At 54.0% G+C, this 19,525-nt stretch overlaps 6 protein-coding genes across 6 annotated transcripts; 5 read left to right on the top strand and 1 right to left on the bottom strand.

The window, feature by feature from the left end:
- The first annotated feature begins 1,022 nt into the window (after positions 1–1,022).
- B0T26DRAFT_135264 (uncharacterized protein) lies at positions 1,023–2,176 on the top strand. The gene has a single exon (XM_060433373.1). The coding sequence runs from the start codon at positions 1,186–1,188 to the stop codon at positions 1,975–1,977; it is 792 nt and encodes a 263-aa protein (XP_060300272.1). The 5' UTR covers positions 1,023–1,185; the 3' UTR covers positions 1,978–2,176.
- A 1,417-nt stretch (positions 2,177–3,593) lies between these two features.
- B0T26DRAFT_636430 (uncharacterized protein) lies at positions 3,594–8,321 on the top strand (the record flags this gene model as incomplete). Its single annotated transcript, XM_060436828.1, has 2 exons — positions 3,594–4,330; positions 4,418–8,321. The coding sequence occupies 2 exons, from the start codon at positions 3,594–3,596 to the stop codon at positions 8,319–8,321; spliced, it is 4,641 nt and encodes a 1,546-aa protein (XP_060300273.1).
- A 1,878-nt stretch (positions 8,322–10,199) lies between these two features.
- B0T26DRAFT_747748 (Metallo-dependent phosphatase-like protein) lies at positions 10,200–12,156 on the top strand (the record flags this gene model as incomplete). The annotated part of the gene is made up of 4 exons (XM_060444879.1): positions 10,200–10,214; positions 10,343–11,185; positions 11,246–11,772; positions 11,844–12,156. 4 exons carry the CDS (start codon positions 10,200–10,202, stop codon positions 12,154–12,156), a joined length of 1,698 nt encoding a protein of 565 aa, XP_060300274.1.
- A 1,900-nt stretch (positions 12,157–14,056) lies between these two features.
- Positions 14,057–14,595, bottom strand: B0T26DRAFT_799446 (uncharacterized protein; the record flags this gene model as incomplete). The annotated part of the gene is made up of 2 exons (XM_060446971.1): positions 14,266–14,595; positions 14,057–14,191 (listed from the first exon to the last, which is right to left on the bottom strand). Exons 1-2 carry the CDS (start codon positions 14,452–14,454, stop codon positions 14,057–14,059), a joined length of 324 nt encoding a protein of 107 aa, XP_060300275.1. The 5' UTR covers positions 14,455–14,595.
- Positions 14,596–14,887: 292 nt separating this feature from the next.
- On the top strand, positions 14,888–16,348 carry B0T26DRAFT_868728 (uncharacterized protein). Its single transcript, XM_060447870.1, has 2 exons — positions 14,888–15,328; positions 15,403–16,348. The coding sequence occupies exons 1-2, from the start codon at positions 15,162–15,164 to the stop codon at positions 16,172–16,174; spliced, it is 939 nt and encodes a 312-aa protein (XP_060300276.1). The 5' UTR covers positions 14,888–15,161; the 3' UTR covers positions 16,175–16,348.
- Positions 16,349–17,517: 1,169 nt separating this feature from the next.
- On the top strand, positions 17,518–18,971 carry B0T26DRAFT_765321 (uncharacterized protein; the record flags this gene model as incomplete). Its single annotated transcript, XM_060446459.1, has 5 exons — positions 17,518–17,767; positions 17,845–18,062; positions 18,099–18,189; positions 18,252–18,359; positions 18,504–18,971. The coding sequence occupies 5 exons, from the start codon at positions 17,518–17,520 to the stop codon at positions 18,692–18,694; spliced, it is 858 nt and encodes a 285-aa protein (XP_060300277.1). The 3' UTR covers positions 18,695–18,971.
- Between the last annotated feature and the right edge of the window lie 554 nt (positions 18,972–19,525).

Raw genomic sequence — 19,525 nt, forward strand, 5'->3', positions numbered from 1 at the left:
CGCAAACATGAATGTAAATCGGTTTTCGTAACGAAGTCCTAACACGACGTCGGGAAAGGCATCTTTTTTTTAAAGGGCTGAAGGGCTGAAGGGCTGAAGGGCTGTAGAAGCCACGCAGAAGCCAAGCGTCGAAGTAACTGTTCCAACGCTCTCTTCTGGCCGTCGAGAAGAATGTGCCCGAGACAAACAGAGGAGGCGTTCCGGAACCCCTTCCCCCCGCGTGTAATTCGAGAATTCGTGGGTCGCCGCTGATGACTCCTTTCAGGAGCCTGCTCTGAGAGCTTATTGGACAGAAATCTTTGCATCTTGACGAATCACAAAATTCAGAGGGCGCGAATATCAAACTCTTTGCGGGGCAAATTCCCTCGGTGACGAATGAGAGATGCAACATGCGGGGTCCCCCAAACACGGCGTTGGGCGGTTTACGGGGCGAGAAGAGGACGAAGCTCTCATTGTCCCTTTTGCTAGGACACTGGCAGATATTGCAACACCATCTTAGCGAGTTGCTGTGCGCCCTAGCTCGGGCGAAGGAGGTATACTACTAGTATAAAGTCGAGGCGCTGACGATTCCACAAGGTGGGGGTCGTTGACGAAGCTCGAGGCAGGCCAAAATAACTCCCTACCTTACCTTACGGAAAAGGCGCCAGGGTACTGCGGGAGCACGACTAACAGCCATCAAGTGCGGGCCCATCCCGTCTGCGGAGAGCCTTGGAGGGATCGCCGCCAAGAGTCTCGCGCCGCAGCGGACCTTTCCTCCAAGGACAGGTGAGACTTGGAAGTGGACACGGATTATTCGGGTATGAGTGGCGGCGCACCGCAACATGAGGTATCGATACTCTACCGTACTGTACTCGTCCATACAATACCATGTTTAGGAACGCCAGATTTTTAGCAGTGGTGACTTATCTTAGGTTACCAACTACTAAGGTAGGGAAGTGCTAAGGTAAGGACACTTCCTCCTCCCCTCCTCGTAGGCTTTACGAAGCAAGTTGAAGGTAATGGCTTGCGGGATGATAAACTTCTTACTTGAGAGGTGCGCAATGGGGATGCCCGCAGTTACCCGAGACATCCATCCACACTCTCAAGTCTGCGCCGCCGCTTCCCCAGAGCCAGCTCGAGTTGAGCGTGTTTCCACATTTCCCGTTTCCCGTCTCCCGTTTCCAACCGCTCTCACCTTCTCAACCCATGATAATAATACAGAAGAAAGCCATTATCAGAAACCCGTGCTCGGCCGCCGAGCACCGCCCCTTCGCTCTGATAGCCTATGCAATCGATGGCGTGGAATCGGGGCTCCACCAAATGGCAGACCCTGTTGGGGGGCAAGAGAAGGGGCGTTCAGGAATCCGCGTCGTTGACCGGCCGCGAAGCCCTGAAGGTGCTAGAGTAGACCCAATGCAGACAAGGCGGGTCGTGGGCTTCGGGGGTCTTCCGCCCAATGACACGGCAAAATACGCCTTCCGTGTGCTAATAGGGCATCGCTGTATGCATGTCCCAGGGCTGTCGTCTAGGTTTGCATGCAGCGGCGCAGTCGCTGGCAGCCAGACGGTTTTTCAAGCCATGGGACAGCCCGCTTTTTTGTCGCTGCTAGGTCAGCAGCAGGCGAAGGACGACGGCAGCCCCAACGCCCCCGCTTCAGCCGGGCAATGGCCTTTGCGAGTCCCAACCGCAACCTTTCATGGGATGGGGCTTTCGCCCTGCCCCACCGCGCTTGTCCGTGCTCTTAGGTCGGTCGGTCGGTCTATCGCGTCGCGCTTGCCGCTTGTCACCCTTGAGTGGGTCCGGGTTGAGAGAAGCACAAGGTCAAGAAAGATCTGTTCTGTGGTCCGGTCCACCTTCCCAGCTAGTCGACAAGTCCCAGTCGGATTGAGCCAAACATGTCAACGGTGCCGGATTCCAGGTTCCTTGGCTGCTTTGCTCGCCTCGGCCGTCCTAGGCTCGTCAGCGGCCGTCTGGGTTCAAGTCCTAGAAACCTGCTAGCAGGTGGGCTCATCGACGTTCCCCTCGCCTGCGTTGCTGAGTCCCTGCGGTGAGTCAATGGATGTCAGTGGTAGACTGCTCTGTCTGATCTGCCACCTGCAGCTTCTTTCTGCCCAATCCAGCCAGCCTGTCTCTGAGGTGGCCAAGAGCATTTTGAGAGCCCTGCCCTGCGAGCCACCTGACTTGGAGGCATGATGTGTCGCTGCGTGGTCGAGGCCGCAATGCGGCCTTGGGCCTTGGGCAACACGCAACACATGTACATACGTCCAGACAGCAGTCTTTTCTGCAGACCCTAACGACGCCACTCAGGTCAAAGATAGCACAGGCTTGCATAGACTAAAACGGTAAGGCAGGGCATGTATGAGTGTATGTACAGGTGTACCTATCACTGCGGAGGGAGAACTTACCGCCTCCCTCACAACAGATTCCTCCGCAGTTCGCACCCGTTAGCCCCGATCTTCTGGACGACCGGGACGAGCGTGTGCCCCCGGTCTCCCTTGGCCTCCGCGCTGGCTGCAGTGCAGGGAGGGCATGATAGATAGACGCCATTGCCGACACCGTCCCGTTGGTGCACATGGATCTGTGTATTCGAGAGAGAAAAGCGGTCCAAAACCAAAATCGCTAAGTTACTATTACTACCATCTTGCTTGGTGCCCCTCTTGTGTTTGGACAGGTATTCTGTTGCCGCAACATTGATATCTTGACTACTTCGCCCCTCCTCCCCAACCCCCTTTCCCCTTCGTCTCTCGACTTACTTCGTGCTTTCTGTTGCTCTTCTTTACTATTTCGATACCGTCTCCTCTTGTCTCACCTACCCCTGGCTTTCACGCCGCTCTTGTCAGCATCTCCAATATACGGCTTCCTTCCCTTGAATTCCCGCGCGGGACGCTTGGCCAGGCTTCGGCAGCCTACCCACAAAGATTTCAAGTCTAGGACCTACATTTACGGGCCCGCTTGTTCTGTACCATACGTTCTGTCGACTGTGTCGGCGCTTGTTACCCACCCCCACCAATCCATATCGGTCCGCCCTCCCTCTCACCCGCACGCAGAGCTTACACCCACCATCCACGAGGCTAGCGGCCCCTCCTTCCAGGTCGACCATCACCCTTTCTGGAGATTCCTACCACTGGCTACTAGTAGTCACATTTTGTTCTTGCGGTCCAGGAGGCTCTACAGATTTCGTCTCTTTATTTTTTTCTCCCGGCCTTTTTTCTCTATCTCTATATTCCTCTCCCTCACGGGCAATATTTTCTTTGACATCCTCCGGGCTGGACCACCAGGACGCAGGAGCCGGGCAATAATATCTTGTATCCTGGCTCGCTGACCACCATGGACATTGCTTGAGCTCTCGTATACCTGGGGTCATACATAGCTCCCGAAGGTATCCCGCCACGGGTCCGCAACGGGTCAGCACTTAATTAACTCGTAGTAGCCCAGGTGTTGCGCAACACAGCGAAGGGTACTCCCGTTACTGCCGCCACAGCTGGATCTCGCCGCTTACCACCATACCAGGCACCGTTTGTCATTCTTGCACCGCCTCCATGTTGTGATCAGGGTTCTGTGGACTATTATGGTCGTGGTACTCGGGCTCCATTCAAGGGACACAGGATATCAAAATGGCATTCCATAGGTCGAGGCCCGAGGATTCTGGTCGGTTCCTCGGCGCTGTTGCTGGGATCGGAGACAGTGGGACGGCATATCTTGGACCCTCGAAGAACGACTTCCCCCCGAGCCTGACTCTCCGGACCAGAAGGACCGCCGAAGCAAGTCGACAGCCATCCCGGACGATCCCACAGCCGAAGATGTCTAGCAGGTTACCACAGTCTCCCCCCCATCGATCGCCACCCTCTCAAATCCAACCCGGACGGCCGCTGTTCGACCGCCAGATCCCGTCTCGGGCTTCCACTGACGCCGGAAGCCTGGGCATGCCTGTGGTAAATATACCAGAAGCGTCTACCTCCCCGTCTAGCAAGCTTCCTGCCGCAAGTAGCTCGAAACGACGGAATGTGCTTCGGCGGAAACAGTCAGGACTATCGAAAGAAAGGGCCAACACTCGAAATGACTCGCAAGATGGTTCGAGCGAAGCCAGCCACTCGTCGTCGTCAAACGCTCGTTCGCAAACGCCGCTGGACATTCCCACCAGCCCCCGCTTCGACCGGTATCTGACCCGCAGCCCCATGGAGATCTGGGGAGCGCACAGAGTTGAAGTTGGGAAGGCAACAGGGAATGCCGTGACAATATACCCCGAGCTGGATCGATATCGAGACGTTACAACTGTTGCGCAGATTGAGAGTCCTAGCCCTGAGGTGCCCTATCCGATATCAACTTACGACTTGCCTCCCCCTACGCCCTTGTTTTCGGGTACAAGCAGCCAAATTAGTGGCTTTAGTGGTAGCCCGTCCACGCGCTTTTCGGAGTCTCCCGGCCCCAGTCCATACAGCCGCGATACCACGCCCACCTCGATGTCGTCGCAATCTCCGGGCCTGGTCGCCCCCTTGCGCATCCCCGCACCACCAGCAGCCCGGGTCGACCCGGTCTTTGCTAGACCACCTATCACCCGAAGAAGAACCGGGAGCATATCGAATGAGGTAGGCTCTCTAAGCGCCGCCGATCCTCATGGCCTGGCAGCTGTCAGGGAATCCTTGACGTCGTCGTCCTCCAACTCGACGGTCCGTGACGGAGACAAGAAGGATCAGAAAAAGAAGAAGAAGAGGCTGTCGCCGCTTCCGCCCAGCCCCCCACCCCGGAAGTCGTCGCACAAGTTCAAAGGGAGCCGAGATGAGGATGAATCTCCGTCCAAGGCTGCCCGCGAGCCTGCCCAACCATTAATGACATCGCCTCCTGCGGTGAAAGCCACTTCATATGCTCGCCCTCGGCAGGTACCAGCCTCCCAACCTGTCGCGTCGCTCAAAGCTGCACCACCTCGCCGGCCCAGTCGAGATGGAACACCAGATCTCCAGTCCCAATTTGGCATACCCATACCCATCATTCATAGCAATCTCTCATCAACGTCTTTGTCCGAGAGGCGGCAGAGCGGCCTCGTGGCCCCAGGGGCCCTAGGGGCCGCCAGCCGGCCCACCCTGTCTTCCTCACTCCCTGAGCGCAACGCCCTCGCCCCGCGGCGGCCTGTCGGTAGGGAGCCAACCCCGGCCCCCAAGTCCGCAACCTCCGAGGAAGTTATTGGCAGTTCCAAGATCGAGTCAAGGGTTGCTTCTCGCACGCCAAGCCCTAATGTGTCAACTTTCAAGTCACGCTTTCCAATTTTTGGACGTAGGACAAAGGCAGCCACTGAGGACGCACAACAAGAGAAGAAGGACAAGTCCTCGAGGAAAGGTCCTGCAGCCGGGACTGGCCATGAAGGCTACGGGCGGCTGGGGGCAGCACGCCGGAGAAGCAGCGGTGCCCGCGCAATCCCTGGAACCATGTCGTCGCAAGAAAGTCTGAGCAGCAGCCAGCCTCATGACTCTTTCTTGTTAGAACGGATGGCCCCCGTGGTCATAGCTGGCGGGGAGATTATCGAGAACAAGAATGCGAGCTCTGACCTAAGCCGCACAGAAAGCAACCAGAGTATAACCCAACGACGCCCCAGTATCGAGTCCAGGACTAGCTCCCAAGTCTCGCTTTCGTCGCGCGAAGATCCTCGCCACACTTTGTGGCCCTCGCCTTTTCCACGCAACGCAACCCAGACCCCTTCGCTTGGCACTCGCCGACCATCTGATAGCAGCGACTCCGAGGCCCTTGCTATGAAGTCCACCTTGGCCTTTAGGAGATCCATGCAACGCCTCAAATCAGGAGAACAGGACACTCCGAGACTCCCGAAGCCCATTGTTACTCGACCTCAAGTCATATCACCATCAATGACTAGTTTGGATACGAGTATCATGTCTGACGACTCGATTTTCGACCCCCCCTCGGAAGCGCCTCGGATTAATAGGGAACCCGAAACTTCTTCAGCTCTCCCTCACCCCAAGAAGCTTACGAAGCGAGCCCGATCTCCGAGAAAGTGGAATTTCTTCGGCCGATCTCAAAGTCAACCCGCCGTCGAAACGAAGAAAAGAGATGCGACAAAGACCGTCGCGGCGGCTGTGACTGTTGTCCAGAGCAGGCCTACTGCGTTTTACACTATGATGGATTCCTCTGAGCAAGAGGATGCGGACACACCAGATCTGGAGCAGGTTTGTCGTGAGGCTGCTGGTCTGGAGCCGCCTCTTATTTCCCCCACAAAGCATGCAGAACAGAGGAGACCATCTTTGAGGCACGTCCCAGCCCCGCGCCAAATGGTGAGCCCAGATGGAACGCAGGCTCAGTCATTCATACCGCCAAAGCGTGCATATACGTCACCCCTCAAGTCATCTGCACCCTTGACATCTCAAGTACAGGCCACAACCGCACCTGCAGCCCTGTCTGTCCAGCAACCTGCCGAACAGCCAGCCGCTTTGAGGCTGCCCTCGGGCCGTCCCAGTCGGTTACCTCAGGTCGGCCGTATTCCCAAGGTGGTAAGCGCTCGAGCCGAACAAATATCACCAAAGAGTTTCTCGAGGCCGTTCCACAGACTCAGTGTGCAGACGCCTCCGCCAAGGGTTGACGTTCCTGACACGGATTTTGTGGCTAAGGGGCCCAGTCCTCCTAAGCCTTCCACCCCCGATCTTACGCAGGACGAGTCGACAACAAGCGGCACTACATTTTCGACCTCTGTATACGGGCCATCTAAGGAGTTGCCGTTGGATCCTAGCCGCCCGGGGCAAGAGTTCCTCTCATTTTCGCCTCGGAAGAACTCTCAGTGCACTGTGACAACGACATCAAGTAGTTCTGGCGGATTGCTCACATTCGCTTCTGCTACGGCGGTGGTACCAGAGCCCAACGCCCCCCTCGCCGAAGACGAAATCTGGGATGAGTACAATGACCTCCTGGGCGACGAAACACTGCGTGCGCCACATTCGCAACGATCGTCAGCAGGCAAGGCATTTCATCTAGAAAGTTACGGATCAGGCCACGGAAAATTAATTGAGCCACCTCTTGAGTCGCCAACTCTCAGCCCTCCCCCTTTGCAGAGCATGGTCCAAATGTTGCGTGCGGGCATGGAACCGCCGACATCAAGCATCTACAGTGCAGACATGGCTGAGGAGGTCAAGCGGGCTTTTGATCTTGATCCTACTCCAGCATCACCGATCAATGAACTCCGCTTCAAAAATAGCCGCGATGATCCAACCTTCAACTCTGAATCGAGATGGCAAGTCGAGCTCGAGTTCCCGGCAGCAGAGCAACACAGGAATTCCTCCGAGGATCAAATTCGACGTTCAGATGCGAGTGCTAGCAGCCAGGGGTCTGAGGATGGCTCGCCCTTATCCCAGGTTAACCTGCGAGTGGGCTCAATGACTGTCAGCAAGTGGCTTACTTTCGGACACGTCCTCTTCAGCCCCGTCAGGGATGAACTTGTTGCCGTTGTGGGCTCGCTCAAGCGTCCCTCCATCCTTGTAGTCGACGGGCTTGGCAATGACGACTGGTCTTTCTATGCAGCGGAAACATATCCAGCAGCAACGTTTTTCAACTTGTCACCCCGCGCCCCCCTTCCGGCCGACCATCGTAGTTCCCCTGCATTCCCACTCAGCCCTCCAAATCATCACCAGGTCGAATATCTGTCCCACATGGATAGGTTCCCGTTCGGCCCTCAAAGCTTCACTGCGGTAGTCTTCCGCTTCCCGGCTGCAGCTCCCGAAGTACAATATCGCAACATAATATCGGAGGCGCGGCGAGTACTGAAGCCGGGCGGCTTCATCGAGTTGTCTGTTCTAGATGTCGATTTGAATAACATGGGTAACCGCGGACGACGTGCAGTTCGCCGCCTGAAGGAACGAATTCACGCGAGAGCACCCGATACTAATATCAGCTCGACATCGGATCTGATATTACGTCAGCTGGGCAGAAAAGCCTTCACTGACGTCAAGACATGCCGTGTCGGTGTCCCCGTTGCGAGCGCCATCGCGCGGTCGTCTGGTAGTGAAGCTGCCAACAACAAAAAGAGGGTTTCGACTGAAGCTGGCAGAGTAAGGGAGAAGAGCAAGACTAGGAGGGACAACCGCAGCCTTCCCGAAATGATAAGCGACGAAAGCCCGGTTGCAGATGAAAATATCACCAAGATGGTGGCAAAGGTTGGCCGCTGGTGGTATAGCCGGTGCTACGAAAGTGCTGCAGTTGCCACTGCTGCTCCCGGCTCCAGATCGGGCGCTAATATGTGGAGTGACAAAGCCTTACTCGCCGAGTGCGAGGAATGGGGTACAAGCTTCAAGCTGATGGTCTGCTATGCGCGAGTACCGGATGGAAGAGCTCGCGTTGCCAGCATCTGATGAAATGGCTTGGTCGCCCTATCTCTAACCCCTATGTCGACTTTCGATTTTGTCAGTTTCAACTTTCCGGAAATATCTCCTGTCGCCAAATAGTGGAGGTTCTATTGCCCAGCCGGCCCTCAGATTTATGAATGAGAAAAAGTGGAAGAACGAAGAATGCGTGGGAAAGAGAAGAAAGAGAGGGCGCGAGCCCATCCCATCGGATATCCTCTACGAATACTACGGCGCTAATCTGTTTTACGATTACGCTTTCCCGCCACCTATCTTAATGCACAAAAACGGCAAACACAGCAAACTCGCCGGTAAAACTGGACGGCATTTTGCAGACCATTTATCTTCAAATTCCCCATCGACAGGAGCGAAGAGGGTCTCTAATTCTTTTGAAACATTTTCTTTTTGTCTGAGACATATCTGGGGACATGAATCCAGCGCGAGCGGATCCCCCAAGGCCTGAGCTCGAACCTAGCGACAAAGACTTTATGTTTTAACGACGTGCGCTAGTTCCTAATGGTGTTTCCCGATGCAGAGTTGCAACAAGGGAGCGTTTGGCTTAATGTTTGGGTTTTTTTTCTTATTATTGTTCTTCCTGGACATGAAACACGAGACACGACGAGGAGGGTGACGGGAACTTGGTAATAAAGGGGCAAATGTGCTGGTCTGTTGCAATTCTTGTCAACCCCGTTGACGAAATACGCTGGACTTCTCCGTCCCGCCTGGTATTTCTTTTTCGAGGAGGGACGACAGCAAAGAGTTGGCAATTCGGACCCGCTGGCTGGGATGAAGTGTTGTTCACAAGGGCTCTGGTTTTTGTTAGCTTGGCGTTGGGTACATATCTGCTGAGCTGTTGTTGTTGTTGTTGTTGATCGAGCGTTCTGTTGTCGAGATACCCCTGATATTATTTCCACGCCACCTGGGCCGGAAAAGGAGAAGGAGAGCGGTAAATAAACGATTAGGTAAATAGTGCGCAAAGCGAAGAAACCATCTTACCTTTATTGGTGAATATATTTGCTAAAGCATCTTATCCCGTGGCGTGATGCGGCGTGAAATTAGGCAGTCGAGTGTTCAGGCGGGAATGATATTGCTCTCCCCTTTTTGCAGTCTAAATAATTGCTTACCGGTAAGAATTACTTGTCGGTGTCTGAGAGCCTGGCCCGAGTTCTTCCCCACGACCGTGTCTGGTCTTCCTGTCACAGCAGAACACGAATCCCTGTGACACGGTCGGAAACATAGTGAACGGCAGGGGTAGACCTTATTGAATCTAGTCGGAGTGTTTGAAGACGTCGGGAGCCTCGTGCAACGCCTCGTACCACAGTGTATTTTCACGTAATCCTTTTCTCTCCACAGCACAGATATTACCCCTGTATCTCCCATTTGTTACGTACTAACGCCTAAATTACCGTAGCTTTACCATGTAGGATATTTCTTTCATAGTTCTCCTCGCCAGGGTGCTAGGCCCAAAGGGGTCTACAATTCTTGGCAAGCTGTTAACGTTCCTTTCAATTCCCCGGATTTGCGCCCCATGATCTCACTAAACCTAGGTCGAACATCCAAAGTGTCCGCAATTTTCACAAGGTTCTTAACTTCATATCCGCCTCTACGTCGCCGACGGCTCCAAGGCTCGAATTCATCTTGCAGCTCTACCGCGACCACGTCAGGCATCGACGCTAACCCACGACGAGCTCTATCCATCACAGCAACGCGAGGATTGCCTACCGACATGCTATAAGATGGGCATTGAGCCGCGACCGCGAGTCTCGTTCATAAACCACAGCCGGCTCAGTCTCTGCCACCTATCTACGAGCCCACCCAGGCCGACGTAGGAATACTCCCGGTGATTCACTGCCGGGGTGGTTAGCCCTGAGGGTGACCTTGATCAAGATGACGCGACGCATTGTGAGTCGAGATCCCCCACCACCTCCCCGCTCCCTCGCGGAGCTTCAATCTGGCCATGGCTCGCCCGCCCTGGCATCCCCTCCCTTTTCAGTAGTTTAGCTTGGCTAAACGTGGTCGCTGGCCTGCAGGTTCGCACCGTAATCCAGGTGTCCACGGCCGCCCTCCTCACGTTCGTGGTCATCTTCTTTCTGGATCGCAATTTTCGCGTGCTTCCCAACGCAATCCACGAATACCTCCCGACCCACCATGCCGGACTCATCATCACCGACCTCACCATAACAACATGTTCGAGCTACAACATCTTCTCGAACTGCAAGCTGGACCCCGCTGTTTGGCACCGTGTCGAGAAAGATCTCTACCTTGGCAAAGGCACCTTCTCGAGCGCGTACCTTCACATCAGCCGCAAGAGGGAGGAGGACCTGACGAGCGACGACAAGGTGCTTGTGGACGTGACGGTGGGTCGGCTCAACCCAAACACAAACGACAAGGAAAATAAGGGCGAGCTCTGGGAGTCAAGACCTGCTGGCTTGTGGGTCAAGCGGTCGAGCAAGAGGAGTGCGACGGATTCGAGCACCACCGTCACAGGCGTCGATGTCTTATTCGGCGATGACGCGGTAGAGGCGCGGAACGACTGGACCATCACACGCACACCGCTACTCCTCGATGCAGGTTCCGATGTTCCTGCAGCCCACATTACGATACGGAGGGGTGCTGAGCATGCCGCCTTCAGGCCAACGCTGCGCATCAACCCAAGTGGTCGGTTCAAGATCATGCAACTTGCTGACTTACATCTGAGCACCGGCCTCGGCGATTGCCGCGATGCCCTTCCTGAGGACTGGAACGGGGGCAAGTGCGAGGCCGACCCCAGGACGCTCGATTTCGTCACCAAAATGCTGGCCGAAGAGCGCCCTAACCTGGTCGTTCTCAGTGGTGATCAGGTTAACGGAGACACTGCGCCAGATACACAATCGGTGGGTTATAGTAAATTTCTACTGAACGAACCGGCGTGGCTGACATGTGTGTTTTGGCAGGCAATCTTCAAATATGCGCAGCTGCTCATCGAGCACAAGATTCCATACGTCTCTATCTTTGGGAACCACGATGACGAAGGGTCTATGTCTCGGGCTGCTCAGATGGATCTGATTGAAACCCTCCCTTACTCACTATCCCGGGCCGGCCCGGAGGACATTGACGGGGTAGGGAATTATTACATCGAGATCCTAGCCCGTAAAGGCTCGGATCATTCGGCCATCACGGTCTACCTCCTCGACACGCACGCGTACTCACCAAATGAGCGAAAGTTTCCAGGCTATGACTGGGTCAAGAAGAATCAGATCGATTGGTTCAAGAGCACAGCCCAACGGCTAAAGAAACCGCACAAGGAATACACGCACGGTCACATGGATGTTGCCTTCATCCACATACCCTTACCAGAATACAGAGGCCCCAATATCACAATGTGGAGGGAGTGGAAAGAGCCCTCGACGGCGCCTGTGTATAATTCGCATTTCCACGACGCCATGGTGGAAGAGGGTGTAGTCATGGTCAGCTGTGGACAGTAGGTGTTTTTCTTGTCCTGCCCCCATCCTCTCCCCCGTTCCAACAATGAGCTGACCACCCGTGTTGTAGCGATCACGTAAACGAATACTGCGCCTTGTCGCAGAAAGAGGACGGGAAGCCTGCCATGTGGATGTGCTACGGCGGCGCCACAGGGTTTGGCGGCTACGCAGGCTACGGCGGTTACCACCGTAAGATGCGCATCTTTGACTTTGACATGAATGAAAGCAGAATAACAACGTGGAAGCGCGTTGAGTATGGCGATGACAAGGACAAGAGGCTTGAGGAGCTCATCATGGTGGACGGAGGGCGGCCTGTTCCGCCTGTGGTAGATGAAGAAGCGCCTCCGCCTGCCCCACCGCCTGCCCAACCCCCGTCTCAGTGAGGTTATGTTCCTTTGCGATTTGGAGGTGCGCTTTCTCCTTTTTGTTTTCTGTTTTATTTTTGGTTATTATTGGTTCCTATGGTGGTCGCATCGCATCATAAGGTCGAGTATCAGGGCAGGCGTTCCGAGGCGTATTTCCATCCTCCGTTGTTATGTTTCTAGCTGCAGTTGTAATTCCTTTCCCCCATGTCTGTCTATCGGTCTTTCACGGGGGATGTTCCGTGGCCGGCGTCTGTGAAGACATGGCACAAGGTGAAGCGCAGTGGTTGAGACTGACCTCGGCGTTTCCTTTTCTTTGGAATTATAAAAATACGGATGGCCCTGACATTGGAGGGAGAGACGGACACACGGATAAAGAGGGGAAAAGTATACCACATGCGTTGTGGCTTTGGGTACCTATATACATATTTGTTACAATCACCTCGGCTGTGGTCCTTTTTTTTTTATAGGAGACCTCGAACAAAAAAAATAAACAGAGCGAAAACTGCCCTAGTTGTCAAATGCAGGTACAGAGTTGTATCCAAGGTACCGCGCCAGACTGTCTTCGAGTCAGTGTCCTCTACAACAGTGAGTTCGGATGGCACGGGTGCAGAGACGGGTTTTTCTGTAGTAGTGAAGCAAAGAATAGACTTTGTGTGGCACTCCCGTTTTGGGGGGGAGGGATAAAGGTGAGAGCATGTGCGGGAGGTTGATCTTGGGGCCGATGCGGAAACAAAACCTCGTGTGTATTTTTGAGTTGCTGAGTTGGTCGTTTGCTAAAAGATAATTTTTTTATAAAGCATGCTAAAATCTTGTCTGGGTTCTAGAGGCGCGTCGAAACTTCTACCTTACCCGGGAGTTGAACCCAGAGGTTGAGTGTATTTTGGCCATTGACGTGGGATGGATCCAGACTATGGCTTGTTCGAAGGGCCGGGTAGATACTTTACCTAATGGAATCTAGAACAAGACATCGCCTGTCCAGGTCGTACGGCGCTACAGTGATTAGTCAAGGGGCAAGACAAATAAAGCTCAACAGGCACACGGTAACCTTTATGTTAAGCTCCAGGTACACCTCACTTGATTGGTTTACAAGCTTGCGAGACTTCACCGAAGTATAGAAGCCGTTGGCGGATACTGAGTTCTTTCGAGTGACCTAGGTACAGTACCGAAAGCGTCCTATATATGCTCCGAAAACGGGGATGAAAACGTGCCCAACAGTGGAATATTTTATACTATCTACAGGGCCGGTGAACAAGGCGAGACCGTTTGTAAACCCGTTAGAACGGGAGCCGCTCGCGCTAACGGCCCGGATATGTGACGGGAGTTCTCGTCTACTTTGACGACGTGCCATAGTTGGGACGAGACACTTCGGTTTCTTCCAAACAGTTCCCTCCCTGTAAACTCAACGACGGGTGGAGTGTTTTGGTTCGCTGGGGGTCGTTGGGAATTTTAAAGTTGGATATGTATGACTTGCGGAATTCTACTTGCTGTGTTGTTAGCTAGTGGTTTCCATGCTGGACCCCTTTCTCTGAAGACAGCGGCAAGCTTTGGCAGATTGGGGGCTTGCGAGACGCCCCTTCTCCATAACCGGGGGGCTTCTAACTTAAACTTATGCGGGGTTGGTGCTGGATGTCAAGTTGGCTGTTACAATGGACTCCTGGAGCAGCTGTTAGGGATTCGTCGTTCAGGCCCTGAAAGAGGGTGCTCTTGTTTGTGTACTGTTAGGAGATGGAGAAAGCAAGGACGACAAAGGGGTGCCAAGTGGTAAATATATATGTCGTAGTTAACTGAGTAGGGCCGTAATCTTCGACTCGAGATTCCTTGAACGGTGGCAGGCAGGGTTTCAGGCTGGCTCTTTGGTTCAAAGCATTGGTACCAGAAACAACCCCCCCTATCAACATCACTTCACTTTCGTCCGCCATCAGATTATTCTCAGAATGAACTCAACCTCGTTCAGTTCATTATTGTGGTACCAAGTGTACCGCGTTGCCGGAGCACCCGCTTTACCACTCAGTTCTCGGTTCTCGCGTTTCTTTTCCACCAGCCCCTCCACCTTCTTCCAGAACATCATGCTTCCGGGAGAGTTTAGGTTTTCCAAAGCCAAACACGATCCCGATTTCATTTCCCTACTTGTCCCGGAGAATCGTAAACCATAAGCAAAATGGCGTTCCTAATTAAACATCGCTCGTTTCCGCCCTCGTCCTCGCCCTCATCCTCTCCCTCACTGTCACACTCGCGCTCAATCGGTACTTCGACAGCCAGTCTCGCCAACACCTCTCCGAGCAACAGGCCGAGCAGCGTATCTCCATGCAAAAGCATCGCGGAGTATCAGCGTCCGGCCAGCCCGCCTCAACGTCTAGCCGACATTCTGTGCCTCTCGCAGACTCCTGTCCCGCACCGCCCTCATCCCAGAGAACGAGGACCTCGGCCGGCCGACAGACAATACTACAGCGGCATGAGGTCAGCCAGAAACCAGCCGCACGGTATGGCCAACAATCATCCCTCACAGTCCCCCTATGAGGCGGGTAACTTCAATCAGCCCCAAGTACCTGCGCCTGGAAACCGCTGGCCGTCTTCAATTGGAACTCACTGGCCGCGCCATCCCGGATCGTATTCGATGTTTCCTCCGGATGTACCTCAGATGCCTTACCCTCCCACAGCTTACCAAATGTTGCCTACAGCACATATGGCAGTTCCTTATCCCGCGCCGTATCCGATGTTTCGTCCAGGGGAGCCTCAGATGGGTTCTCCTTCCGGGCCGTATTCGACGTTTTGTCCAAAAGAGCTTCAGGTGGTTCCTCCTCTCGGACTATATGCGACGACTCCTCCCGCAGGACCTCATATGTCCCCTCTTCTCGGATCATATGCGGCGGTTCCTCCCGGGGGGCCTCGTATGTCACCCCCTCCCAGAAATCTTCAAGTGCCTCCCACATCACACCGGGCAGTCCCCCCCGCGCCCAGAGGGTTTCTGATATCATCTCTCCCGGGGAATTCTGTGCCCAGAGCCGAAATTCATAGGACCCCGAATGGCACCCCAAACTTCAACCAGACTTTTGGCTCCGGTAGAGACGTGGCCCGCGATGCCTTCCCTTTCCACAACCCGCCTCAGCAGCAACCTGCTCGGCAGCAAGCAACATATAACGGCGCGTCTCCTATCGCCAGCCCAGGAGCAGTGGAAGGAGGTCACAGCATGGTAGATCCGCCTCAAGCGCAACTTGCGCAAAGAAGACCAGCCCCTCGGGTCTCTCCTCTACAGAACCCAAGTAGCCGGGCCATCCCGAGCGAGAAGAACAGCATGCCAATTGTGCTTCAAGCGAAGCCTTGTTATCAGAAGAAGACTGGTGCCACAACCGTCTCGACGGGGGCTAATGGAGCAAGATGTTCGCAGCAAGGAAGAGGGTCTCCCGGGGCCCAGAACAATGCCGAGCAAAGAAGAGCCGACGCTGCCGTGCCTCTCGTCTCGACTTCGGCTTCTGTAGAACAGTTTGATTGGGCTCGGGTGGATTGGGATCTTGTCGCCAAAGCCGTCGATGAGGACTTGGCAAGGACGCGCCTCGAGCACCAAAATGAAATCCAAAAGGAAGTCGACCCTGACGGCTTCATCGACTGGGATCAGGCAGCGCCGCCGACAACGATGGCGACAGTAGAGGAAGATTCGATGAAGCGACATCACCTACAGGAGAAGGATTGTCGGGGCGCCAACCCTACCTGGCGCTACGCGATGCACAAGAGGCGAAACCAGGGCGAGCTTAGCGACTGTATGCTCTACACCGGTACCGGCACCGACACCGACTCCGGCACCGACTCCAACACCGACTCCGAATCGCTCCCTGCGGTTCCCCCGCTGAGCGAGCAAGCCAAGTTCCGGCCAGGTCACTTCAGCTACCGGGATCTGTCGAACCCAGGATCGCAGTCCGAGGGGCCGGGCATCATGTTAGACACGCTTTTCTCCGACTGGCATGACGATAACGATCCCAGTTTGGCGGTCACGCAGTCTGAGGGGCCGGGCACCATGCTCGACACGATTTTCTGCGAGTGACATGACGACAACGACCCCAGTTTCGGAGCAGAAAGCCCTTGAGCGAGATGGCTGCACAGTTTAATCAGTTGTCCACTCTCTCTAATTCGTGTATAATTATATTATTTACGTATAGAAAGGCAAGCGTTGGTAATAGGGGTAAGGATAGGGGCCCCAAGAATAGCTTCGAAGTCAATAAATTGGTATTGAGGCCTTTCGAATCTTGGGAAGTCCACCGTCAACAAACATTCAGGGATTGGGTTGTAGGTACCTGGTGAGTTACGAAGGCTAACAGATGGTCAACGCCGTGAATATATCTCTTATGTGTAACAATCTCGGAAACACATACCCTAGGTCTCACAATTTGCCTTGCTCTGCTGATATCCACCTAGCAACCGATGGCTTATTCATTTCAGCTCTAGACTAGTGGCGAACGTTTCAAGCTCGGCCGTGAAATAAGATAGAAAAGTAGAAGCGGAGCACAACGGTCGCAGAATCCCCCCGAGGTACCATGCATATTCTCCCATAAATTACTTTAATCACGCATGAGGGCCTAGGCCGTTTCATGTGGAGCGAGACAAGTAAGGCGTTCGAGCAGGCTGGGAGGCGTGTGGAAGGTACCTACATCCATGTGCAGTACATACCCGGTGAAGTGCAAGCCGAACGCTCAATGCATAGGGCGTCGTTCGCATGATATATATGCAGTGAAATTTTGTTTGGGCTGACCACAAGGTGCCCCTGGCCGTCCCCGAGTTGACAGACGACCACCACGCTGGGATGGCTCGCTGAACGGTATTTCCCAGGTCCTCGCAATTGTCTTACACGTCGCGATCATAACTACGAATGCTCCAACCTGTTTATTCCTCCTGCGTCACTCCTATATGCTAAGCTAAATACTACCTTGACAGTCGATAGCCGCTCCCGGAACCCGAGGGGATTGCACGTGGAAAGAAAAGAAAGGGACAAATTTACCATGCCGCGGCTAGCTTGCCGAGAATACCACTCGCAGCCCTCCATCCTCGGCTTGATGATTTCCCAACAAGCCGGTAACACGACCTCAGTCGAATCAGACCAGGGGTTCCACAGTCTCGGGTTGCAGAGCCCAAAAAGGCTACTGGCATGGCCAGGACACAAAGAAAACGGAATAGTTGGACATGGCGGAGAGAGAGAGAGAGAGAGCGGGCGGGCAGAGCTTGGTAAAACTGAATATAAAAGACATCACCCGCACCAGATAACCCGAGTTTGTTCTACTCACTCTCCTCTCTTCTAGGTTCTGTTCTGTCGAGCCGAGCAGAGTCAGCGTTCAGCCGCTTGTTTCTGATCGCCTTCTTTGCTCGCCCCCTATCAACACAACACAGCCCGCCATGAAGGTGGCCGCTTTGTCCCTCGGCCTCTTTGCTGCAGGTGCGCTCGCCTCTTCCAACGATAACTCGAAGTGCAAATGCTTCCTGGACGACACATGCTGGCCGTCAAGCAGAGAATGGAGCCAACTCAACCAGACAGTTAGTGGTAGGCTCATCGCCACAACCCCGTTGACTGAGGCGGGCCATGGAAAAGCTTCGACGAGGCCGCTTGTACCTATCTCAAGTCTTAGTGGCAGCCCCCGGACATCCAGTAAGCTTCGCCTACCTATTCTGCCCAACCGGCTGGCCGCTGACTCTGTTTCTGCAGCATGAACGACTAGGCATCAGTTATGGCCCCGTTCTTTGCCAACCAGAGCCTCGACCCCTTTACTGCAGCGCCCAAGCCTTGCACGCTCGGCAACTACGTCCGATATGCTGTTGATGTGTCGTCCGCCAATGATGTGAACGCCACTATCAAGTTTGCCAAGGCCAAGAACATACATTTTGTTATCCGCAACACCGGGTACGGCTACCTTGGCCGGTTGACAGGAGCCGGCGCTATCTCCGTCTAGACCCAACACCTCGAGACGATGAACTTCAAGACGCGGAACGACAAGAACTACAGAGACACTGCCGTCAAGATCGGCGCCGGTGTCCAGGGCTACGAGATTCTTGCAGCTGCCAAGGCCAAGGGTTAGGTCAACGTCGGTGGCGAGTGCCCGACTGTTGGCGTTGTTGTCAGCTTGACCATCAAGACGTTCCCGGCACCGTCGGCGCCGCAACAGTCTCCTTCTTCATTTCCAACAACCCAACCGACACCTTCTATGCCGGCATCGACGCATTCCACGCCGCTCCCGGCCATGGTAGCCAACGGCACCATGGTTGTGTACTAATTCACCTCGTCCTTCTTCATGATCGCGCTCCTGACCGCATACAACAAGACGGCGGCCCAGTTAGAGGCCATCATAGCGCCGTTCCTGGCCAAGCTGAACACGCTGAGTGTGCAGTTTACCTCAGCCGCCACCGAGTCTGCCAGCTACTGCGACCACTACAACACGTTCTTCGGCCCCCTGCCGACTGGAAGATGGCTGCGAACCAGAAGTTTATGACCGATGACATCATGCAGTTCATCGAGAAGGTGACCCCTAGCTCCGGCGCGTACATGAACGAGGCTGACTTCCAGCAGCCGAACTTCTAGAGAGAATTCTTCCAACTCAATTACCCTGCGCTCTTGGCCATCAAGTCGAAGTACGACCCGGACAGCTTCTTTTACGCCACGAAGGCTGTTGGCAGCGAGAGGTGGAGTATCAAGAATGACGGCCGCCTTCGCGCAGTCTCAAGGTTGATTCCGACAACGGCATTTGAAGAAAGGAACAACCTGCCCCTGGATTAGTGTGGAAGCAAATTTGCTGGGTATTGTACATACATGAATAAATAAATAAGGCAGATACCAATCCCTTAGCCGTAATCTTAATTTATTCCCAACTAGAGATGGAAATGATCGTATCCATACCGTGTTGTATTTTTAGTCAGGTTATTCATACCAAACCCCCTTAATTTGTCATTTTGAAGTTGTATCGGTCACCAAATCTGCCTTCTTAGAAATAGAAACTGTGCAACACAGGCTGCATGTTTTGGTTCTGGGTACAGCTATAATACCAGTGGTTACTAAGCTACAACACAGGGAAGGGCCAGCTTCATCGCTTTGTAACTACCCCATTTTGTCATGTGCCTATAATGCAAGTGCTGCCAGCTTCTGCCTCCATCAAGTTCACAAGTGCATGGCCTCCATCTAAATATAGCAATCGTTCTCTTACACCAAAGTGGATATTTATCCCGTAGACGTATCCCAAACCCCGCATTGGGAAGGCTCGACACTGCAAGACTCTGGCGAAACCACGTATTTTTAAGCATTGCAAAAAGGAGACTGGATCACCAAGTGCGTATAAGCTAGCTTATTAATCCAACCGACGTCGCGTATACAACCAAGGAAAGTCAAAAAGTGCGGAAATAAGTGAACACTGCTAGC

This window comes from Lasiosphaeria miniovina (assembly GCF_030549165.1).
Source record: "Lasiosphaeria miniovina strain SMH2392-1A chromosome Unknown B0T26scaffold_2, whole genome shotgun sequence".
NCBI lineage: Eukaryota > Fungi > Ascomycota > Sordariomycetes > Sordariales > Lasiosphaeriaceae > Lasiosphaeria > Lasiosphaeria miniovina.

Bases quoted from the DNA above. Each gene is read 5' to 3' on its own strand.
- B0T26DRAFT_868728 (XM_060447870.1), top strand. From the start codon at position 15,162: ATGGCACCCCAAACTTCAACCAGACTTTTGGCTCCGGTAGAGACGTGG. The intron at 15,329-15,402 runs GTAGATCCGCCT...GAACCCAAGTAG, and splicing joins TGGAAGGAGGTCACAGCATG to CCGGGCCATCCCGAGCGAGA.
- B0T26DRAFT_135264 (XM_060433373.1), top strand. From the start codon at position 1,186: ATGATAATAATACAGAAGAAAGCCATTATCAGAAACCCGTGCTCGGCC.